The following is a 9198-nucleotide window of genomic DNA, read 5'->3' as shown; positions in this document are numbered from 1 at the left end:
CACCGACGCTGCCCTTCCCGACCTCACCAAGCTCCAACCCTCCAACATCCAGCACCTAATATTCACCTCCATCGACCACCCATCCGTTCAAGACGAAACAACCTCCGTCACCACCCTCATCGAGGCCTACCTCGCCTCCCAATCCCTCCCCTCAACCGTCATCCTCTCCACCACCATTCTCCTCCGCAACATGTCCGACTTTGCCACCATAAACCCCATCTACGGCTCCCTATTCCCCTTCCCTAACCCCCCGTCCCGAGTTTGCATCTCCTGCGGGGATCTCCTCCCCAAAGGCATCAACATCGTCATCGCCCTAGCCCTCTCGGCCACCCCAGACATCCAAAGAGAGGGCCTCCACGTCCAGAGCAGATCCTACTGGGCACCGGCCAACATCGGCCCCTATTCCCAAGCAATCACCACCCCTCTCTTTCCCAACTCCCAAGCAAAAGCAGTCAGGATCGCGGGTCAGATCCCCCTCATCCCAGCAACCATGACCCTTCCCCCACCAGAAGAAGACCTCAACACACAACTCGTCCTCTCCCTGCAGCACCTCTTCCGAATCGGAGTCGAAACCGGCGTGCAGCTGTTCACCTCGGGAGTGGCCTTCTTCCCTCGCTCCTCCTCCGGGAACATGCAAGAAAAGGTCAAACTTGCAGCCAAAGTTTGGGAGTTGGCACATGCACTCCCCAAAAATGAGGATGATGATGATGAGGAGGAGGAGGAGGAGGAGGAGGAGGAGGATGAAGATGGTCCAGATATTTGGGATAGGAAATATAACTCGACTTATACCTCGTTTGCCTCGGCCGGCCAGGCCACCCAGGGGCCGCGGCTCCCAGATTGGAGCGCGGTAAAGACCAAAACTACCATTCCGCCTGTCTTTGTGGCTGAGGTGGAGGAGTTGCCTAGGGGAAGTGGAGTGGAGTGGCAGGGTCATCTTGGGATTGCCTCTGCTGGGGAAGATAGTGTGGAGATTGTGAAAAGGGGGGAGAGTATCTGGCAGGTTGTGGTGGAGGAGAGGTTTGTTCAGACTGTGGTTGTTGAGAGGGTGGATAAAGACAGTGTTGATGAGGGTGTTGGGGCGGTGGTGAAGGAGTTGGAGGGGAGGTGGTTGGTGCCTGTTGTTACCTATTTGGATAAGGGGTTTAAGTACAGATTGGGCGAGGAAGGGAAGGGGTTGGTTGTGCCGTGTAGGAGTTTGTGGGATGGGAAGGGGGGGAGGGTGGGGATGGTGAGGGTTTGGGAGGGGGTTTTGAGGGAGGATTGATGGGGAAAGGATATACATTGGGTAGAAGGGTAGACGGAGGGATGGGATATGAATGCTATTTTTTATGACTTTTAGATGCACGACGGGTCTATAGAGGTAAAAGTTGAATGAGTAATGTGTTAATGTGTTAATGTGTCAATGTGCTGATTGGTGGCTGGAATGAGCAGCTTCCTCATCCCCAGATGGAAGGAGCAAACCCAGGGCTGGCGCCTGCCTACAATACCCTCGTCTGATGTTGGCGCCTTCCCACATCAAAGTACACTTGACCACCTATACCTTCCTCTTCTCAGGTCATGGTTGTCATAATTGGCAGTCACGACACACAACATCAAGTCCATGATTTTGTGGCACACCTCACCTGGTGTTGTTCATGACTTGTTCTCCGCCATGGTGATTTTGTATACCTAGTCTCCGCTCATTGAAGTTGGGTGAGGGGGGCCAGCCTACCATTGATGCCGACAAATCTAGCACGGATAGACATCTTACCTATGTAACACCTCCCCGCTGACTTGGATCGTGTCGCCTGAAGTATCTTCACCGCACGAGGGGTTTCGAGTGTGTTACAAAGCATGTGTATGACCTATCGACATGGTCATTCCCACCAGCAATGTCAATGAACATGATGCGCGGCCGCCCGAGAGGATGAGGCAAGGACAAACTACTTATATATCGGGGTCCGCGGCCCTCTAGTTTTACCTCCTGCCCTGTATCTAAACCTCAGGCCATTCAGATTCCTATATCTGGCAGCATCGTATTTCGTAGCTTGATCCTACCTTGGACTATCATCTACCTTTCTATTTATGCTACGGAACTTGCTATCAACCATCGTGGCCTGTCACCCAATACCCACCAATGTTTACTGAATCTTTAACAGCCAGGACGGTATGGAGGCATGACCTGAAGAGTGCCAGTACATTGATTCGAAAACCAACGTGACATGTGACAAGGTCTCTTCGAGATTTGACCCTGCCACGAAAGCTCACATTCGAGAGTTCCACTCTGGAGGCAATCGTAAGCTAGAAGAAGAGGCACTCGAGAATTTACCCTCAGGCATGGAGCAGATCAACGCAGAATACAACACATGGGGGGAAATCTTTCCGAAGTCAACCTCCCCGAGAAAGTGTGCCTGAAAATGAACCTCTGGAAAGAGAAAGGCCTCGCAGAAGACACCGCCACTGACGCAAGGAGGCCCAGGACGATCCAGAGCCGCGAAGGGAAGAGAAACCCAGCACAAAGCGCCGCCACAGAGATAAGCCGACCACTCGCGACGATCTAGAGCCTCCGAGAGAAGAAAGGGCCCACAGAGAAGACCGTCACAGAACCAAGGAGGATGCGCGGTATCCTGGCGTAAGAGATTCCATCTCGACGCCAAGTTCTTCTCGGGAGAAGAAATCCGGAGTACTTTGGGCACCTTTGATACCCCCGGGAGTGAGGAGCACTTTGTCGTAAGTGGCTATTGATCATCGCAATGGTAGGAAATATAGAAACGGTGGTGGGTTGCAAACGAGAAAGTAAGCCGGATGCGGTTTGGACGAACAGGATTTTTTTTGATTTTAAGAGGTCTCAGATTGCTAGTCAGCTGCTTGGAGACGAGGAATGGTATGGAGATAGCTTGGAAAAATATGATGTTGAGCTGATCTCGATATAGAGGTGCTTCGAAGATATTCTTGATAACTGTGACTGGTTATGGAGCTTTGATTTCTCTGCAGTTCAAGCAGCTGTATGGTATTTGATAGTTCTCATTCATAATAATGAAAATCAAATAAAATCTCTTGATCATCTTCCAAGGCCTGTTCTTCTTTTAAAAAGGCGTAGGTTGATAATAATTACGACAGAAGTGGTCGTGTTTGTTGGTGTGTTTGGCAAAGGTTTGTTACCTTCCATGCTTGGCTTCGGGGTTAGTCACGCGGCGGCAGGAGGAAAAGAGGAAAGAGGGCGCCTGCATGATGTTTGAGGCTGACCAGTTTTTGTTGGCCGTTGAGGCACCCGCGCTATTGGTGCACAGCTTGCAGCTTTGTTGATCCAGAGCCTCATCCCGTCGTCTGCGCAGCAGCTGCAGCTGGCGTAAGTCTTCACCGCTGCAGCCTGGAAATCTGCCTAGTCACGAGCGGATCCCTCTTTTCAACTTCATCTCTGTTTTCCATCTTATACCATTGATATCTTCATCGCAACCGCTCACTCAAGGTTTTGGCTTCATTTCCTACCGTACCTTTCCGGTCCTGATAACCCCCGCACATAAATTCAAACATGGCCCCAATCATGGACGACAACCCCTCCTCCACCAACCCCAACCACCCCGAATCCTCAGAATCAGAGTACGATGGATCATTCATGTCGACACCCGTCGAAGCAGACACGGATTCGTCCGACGACAAGAAGCTGACCATCAGCAAGGTCGCCGTGGTGGAAGTTTCCCCATCGCCGGACACCGATAACGCCACTCAAACCATTAACCCACCCACAAGCAGGCCACTGTTGGACATATCAGACCCAGGATCTGTTATCAAGGCCGCCAAACTGATTGCGACCTTTGCGAATGAGATCGAGAGACTGGGCGGTGTCAAGTTTCTGGAGGATCTCGAGAAGATCAGAAACAATCAAACACCACCGAAATCAAACACAGACCCACCAAGTACCTCCATATCTGCCGATCCAGAGAATCCAAAGCCCGAGGAAGCCAGTGGAAGCCAATCTGGCACCTCCCAAGCCCAGGAGACCAAGGAAGCCCAAACCAGCACAGCCACGGGTGAGACCGTTGCCATCAAGGACCACGACGTTCCCGCAAAGGCAGAAGAAATCACTGCCAAGGATCAGGCGGTTCAAGCAGTGCCTCCTGAGAAGGAGAAATCCTCCCCAGAAGAATCCCCGGCGAAGGACGATGACACAGAAGGTGCCAGGGAGTCTTCCAAGGAAGACCCTCCTAAGGACGCTTCTCTAGACACCACGACAGAGAAGAAAGATCGGGAATCCTCCGTGGAAGATGGCAAAGAGGATGGCAAGGAAGATGTAATTCCGGAGGGCATAGAAAAGAAGGACGAACCCCAGAAGGATGAAAGTCCAAAGGAGGAATCTAAGGCGGAGCCCACTGATGATGATCCCAAAGAGACTGATAGTGAAGTCAAGGAGGAAGGGACTAAGGAGGAGGAGGGGGAGGCGAAGGAGAGCGACGTTAAGGATAAGGCCAAGGAAGGAGAGACCAAAGAGAGCGAGGCCAAGGAAGAGATGACAGATGAGAACAAGCCAGAGGAAGCCAAGGAGGAGGCTAAGGAGGAGGTCAAGGAGGAAACCCCAGAAGAAGTCAAGCAAGAACCCCCACCAGCGCCGGCGCCCGCTCCGTTACCTTTGCCCGATCCTCCACACGACCCTTTCAAAGGTGTCAGAGCCGACCCCACCGAAACAGAAGAGATACCCTTGGATGCCAACGGAAAACCAAAGCCGAGCGCCAGCCGGCCGGGTATGCCCATTCTTCCCGCCCTCGGTCGGAGATGGGTGGCTAAGGAATCTGACGGCGTCGAACTGTTGGCCCCTGAAAAGGAATGGGAGCGCCGCAAAAAGGAACTGGGCGAGAAGAGCTTAGCGATTGACCAGCTCATGGCCATGGTTGGTCTTGAACAAGTCAAGTCAGAATTTCTTGCCGTCAAGTCTACCATTGACGCGGCAAAGAACAGAAGAGGGATGCTTCGAAGACAAGAGTTCAATCTTGCGCTGATCGGCAATCCGGGAACGGGCAAGAAGACGCTGGCGACTATCTACAGGACTTTGCTCAAGGAATGCGCCGCATGGTCTTCTGTCAACAGCCCGCACAATGAGAAGCGGTCCGGATTTGACTTTCAGGCGGACAAGGATATTGAAGGTTTCCACCTGGTGCTAAACAACTACGGCGAGAACTCCAAGGTCTTTGTCTTTATCGACTCCATCGAGGGGATGACGGGTTCCCTCAGGGCAGACCTCTTGTACACACTGGACCGTCATGCCGAGCGTCTTCGGCTGGTGGTTGTCATTGCTGGTACCGAGACGGCGATGAACAAGCTTTTGGCTTCGCGACCGAGCGGGAGATGGCAGTTTCCTCGACGGTTGACGATTAAGGATTACGATGACGAACAACTGCGTCTGATCTTTCTCCAGATGGTCCGACACAATGGATTCACCATCGAAGGGGGGGAGACCGGGCCGTACCCTCGTATTGTGGCCAAACGGGTTGCTCGGAACCGAGAGTCTGGTGGTTTCGCCAACGCCTATGATCTCGTGCTGGCTTGGGAGAAGATACTGGACCGACAGGCGGCAAGGCTTGACCTGGAGCACGCGGCGTGGAAGGCTGCCGAGGACAAGCGAGTCGAAGAGTGGGAGGCGGTGCTGGAAAAGAAGCGTGCTAACCTGAGAGAGCTGCTCAAGGAGAATCAGTCTCTGCAGGCAACTAAGGAGTGGTTGACAGAAGAGCTAGAGGTCGCGACTCAAAAGCTGGAAGAAAAGAAGCAAGAGCGAGAGCACTTGAAAGAGAAGGCGCTCTCCTCGAACGAGTCATCAGTCACCGAGCCCAAGGATGTCGAGAAGCCTGAGGAAGCCGTCAAGACCGAAGCGGTTGCTCAGCCTACAGAAGTTCTCAAGACTGAAGAGCCTGCCCAGGCCGAGGCCGTGGAAAAGGCTGTCGAACCTGAGACCGAGGCTGTGGAGGTTGAAGGAGAAGGTCTTAAGACTGTGGAAGAAGGCGTCAAACCTGTGGAAGAAGATGTCAAGCCTGTGGAAGAAGACGTCAAGCCCGATCAGGGAGGTGTCAAACCTGAGTCTGAAGCTGTGAAAGCCGGGGAAGAAGGCGCCGACACCAACCAAGGAGGTGTCAAACCCACAGGAGAAGATGTCGAGCCTGAGAAGGAAGGCGTCGAATCCGCGAAGGAAAAGGTTGATCCGGAGAAAGAAGAAGTCAAATCTGCAGAAGAGGCTACACCCAAGCAGGAAGCTGCAAATTCCGAATCAGAAGACGTTGGGAAGGATGCCAAAGTCGAAAAAGAAGATCCCAAGGAGAAACAACGCGTGCTGAGCCCAGAAGAGGTTGAGATTGCCGCTAAGATCGAGGAGCTTAAGAAGGCAATCGAGGAGGGCGAGGAGATGTTGTCTAGCCTGGTCGAGTACAAGAACTGCAGGGGCCAGGAGATCACCGCTCGTTTGATTAAGTTGTTGAAGTACAAGAAGCTCCCAATGCCCGTTTCAGTGGACGACAAAACTTCTGTTCCGAAGGAGCCGTCGGAGAAGTCCGAGATGTCGACGGATAATGATTCGAAGGACGAGAGAACCGGGGTTCAGAAGGCGGACCCAAGCTCTGCCGAAGGCAAGATTAAGTTTAATTTTGATGAGAAGAATTTGGAGCTTGAGAAGGATGGGGACAAGAAAAATGGGGGACTCGAGGAAGACGAGGAGCCCAACAAAGACGAGGATGCCAGCAAGAACGAGGATGCCAGCAAGAACGAGGATGCCAGCAAAGACGAGGAGCCCGAGAAGGAAGTCGAGCCTAGCAGGGACATGGAGTCTACTAAGGATGCCGAGTCTTCCACCAAGGACATCAAGACTAGCCAGGACGAGAAGCAAGCCAGAGAAGAGGGGGCAACTGACGGCGAGACTACGGCCGAGGATGAAGCCAAGGCACGACAACTCACCGAGCAAGACACGAAGGCCGACACCGACGGCCAGTCAGACAAGAAATCAACCGAGGTCGAGACCAAGGCCGAAGATGAAAAGAGCGCTTTCACTGATGAGAGTGATGAGAGTGATGAAGTGGACCTCTCGTTTCTGTCGCAGGGTCCAGCGCCAAAGCCCAACACCCGACTTCTCACCAAGGAAGACATCATCGGACCGGAGCCCGAGGATATTCGGGACAAGAGCAAGGCTTGGAAAGAGCTCAAAAAAATGGCCGGCCTCGAGAGCGTCAAGAAAGCGATTGGCGAGCTGCTCGACAGGGCCAAAGCCAATTATCGTCGCGAAGTCCTCGGCAAGGAACCACTCAAGACCTCCTTGAACCAAGTCTTTTTGGGTCCTCCCGGTACTGGCAAGACTACTGTAGCTAAGCTTTACGGCCAAATTCTGGCCGAGATTGGGCTTTTGTCCACGAAAGAGGTGGTATTCAAGACACCAGCGGATTTCATTGGGCAGTACATCGGTGAATCCGAGGTCAAGACTGCCCATATACTCGACTCAACGATTGGAAAGGTGCTTATCATCGACGATGCCCACATGTTCTATCACGGTGGTCGTCCGGGCACGACGCACGAGTCGGATGAGTTCCGTCTTAGCTGTATCGATGTCATGATCTCCAAGATTCACAACCAACCAGGCGAAGATCGATGTGTTTTGCTTCTCGGTTATCCTGACATGATGGAGGAGATGTTCCAAAAGTGCAACCCTGGCTTGCGGCGACGATTTCCCCTGGAGGAGGCCTTCCGGTTCCAGAGCTACGATGACAAGACGCTGAATGAAATTCTACGGTTGAAAATGGCCAAGGAGGAGATCACGGCTGATGAGGGAGCCATGGAAGTGGCAGCTGAAGTTCTCCGGAGAGCGAGGGACCGTCCTAACTTTGGCAATGGTGGTGATGTTGACAACCTGCTGAACCAAGCCAAGACTCGATATCGCGCCAGGACCAAGGCGAAGGCGGAAGCGGAAGCCGAAGGTGTAGAGAAACAATGCACGGAAAAGCCAGTCGAGCTGCCCCCGGTCACTCGGGTCGACATCGAAGAAGCTGTGGCTGGAGAACAACTAGCCCAAGCCCAGGTCGACCTGCTGACTGCCGTCAAAACCAAGGCAGCCGAACCTCCAACAGATAGCATTCAGCCCGAGGAAGAAGAGCTCGAGTCACCTCCACCAACGGAAACAACCGACAAACCCACAGACAATGCCGACATTCTCACTCACTCGGAAGCCAGCATCGTCCTCACTCGCGAGGATTTTGACCCAGACTGGAACCGCGGCGCCACTGCCTCCTCGAAGTGTAAATCCCTCTTCTCCTCCCTCATCGGCTACGAGTCCATCATTTCCAAATTCGAAGGCTATCAACGCCTGGCAGCAAACATGCGCCGCCGTGGCAAAGACCCGCGCGAAATCGTCCCCTTCACCTTCATCTTCAAAGGACCCCCCGGCACCGGCAAAACCCACACCGCACGCATCATCGGCCAAATCTTTTACGACATGGGCTTCTTGTCCACCAACGAAGTGATTGAATGCTCTGCCAGCAACCTCATAGGCCAATACATGGGCCACACCTCGCCCAAAGTGATCAACCTATTTGAAAAAGCCCTCGGAAAAGTCCTCTTCATCGACGAAGCCTACCGTCTCGGGGGGGGCAACCGCGCCACGGGGCATGCTTCTTACGAAGAGGAGGCAATTGGAGAACTAGTCGATTGCATGACCAAGCCACGGTACCTCCGCAAAATGATTATTGTTCTGGCGGGTTACGACAAGGACATGGATAACCTCATGAAGGTCAACGCGGGACTGAGGGGGAGGTTTGCGACAGAAATCAACTTTCCCACCATGACGGCTTCCAAGGCGAAGCAGCATTTGGAGAATTTGTTGCTCAAGGAGGATATTGAGCTACGGGATGAGTTTGATCCTGGGGAGGAGGAGAGGGAGAAGGTGTTGAGGTATTTGCATCAGCTGGGGAAGACGGCCGGGTGGGCGAATGCGAGGGATGTGAAGAGTTTGGCGGCGGCGGTGACGGGGCAGGTTTATAGGGATGTGGATTTGGATGAGCTTGAGAGGGAGGAGAATGAGGAGGAGGTAGTCAAGAGGAAGCTGTTGAGGGTTAGTACGAAGGAGTTGAATGGGCATCTGAGGGAGATGTTGAAGCAGAGGATGAGGAGCGGGGGGGTGGCTTGAGCGGAGGTAAAGCGATGATGTTTGGTTTGTTTTTCTTTTGGAGTTTTGGTTTTGGGGGGGGGGGTTTGTTA

At 53.1% G+C, this 9198-nt stretch overlaps 2 protein-coding genes across 2 annotated transcripts; both read left to right on the top strand.

Annotated features, from left to right (window-relative positions):
- Window position 1: 1 nt before the first annotated feature.
- Window positions 2–1264, top strand: PODANS_1_13050 (uncharacterized protein; the record flags this gene model as incomplete). Its single annotated transcript, XM_001904972.1, has 1 exon — window positions 2–1264. A coding segment is annotated over one exon (1263 nt), but the record flags the coding sequence as incomplete, so codon positions are not given.
- A 2247-nt stretch (window positions 1265–3511) lies between these two features.
- On the top strand, window positions 3512–9127 carry PODANS_1_13040 (uncharacterized protein; the record flags this gene model as incomplete). The annotated part of the gene is made up of 1 exon (XM_001904971.1): window positions 3512–9127. One exon carries the CDS (start codon window positions 3512–3514, stop codon window positions 9125–9127), a length of 5616 nt encoding a protein of 1871 aa, XP_001905006.1.
- Between the last annotated feature and the right edge of the window lie 71 nt (window positions 9128–9198).

The sequence above is a fragment of the Podospora anserina genome, chromosome 1 (assembly GCF_000226545.1).
Source record: "Podospora anserina S mat+ genomic DNA chromosome 1, supercontig 3".
NCBI lineage: Eukaryota > Fungi > Ascomycota > Sordariomycetes > Sordariales > Podosporaceae > Podospora > Podospora anserina.
Note: the sequence above shows the minus strand (reverse complement) of the source record. Positions and strands in the feature narration are given on the sequence as shown.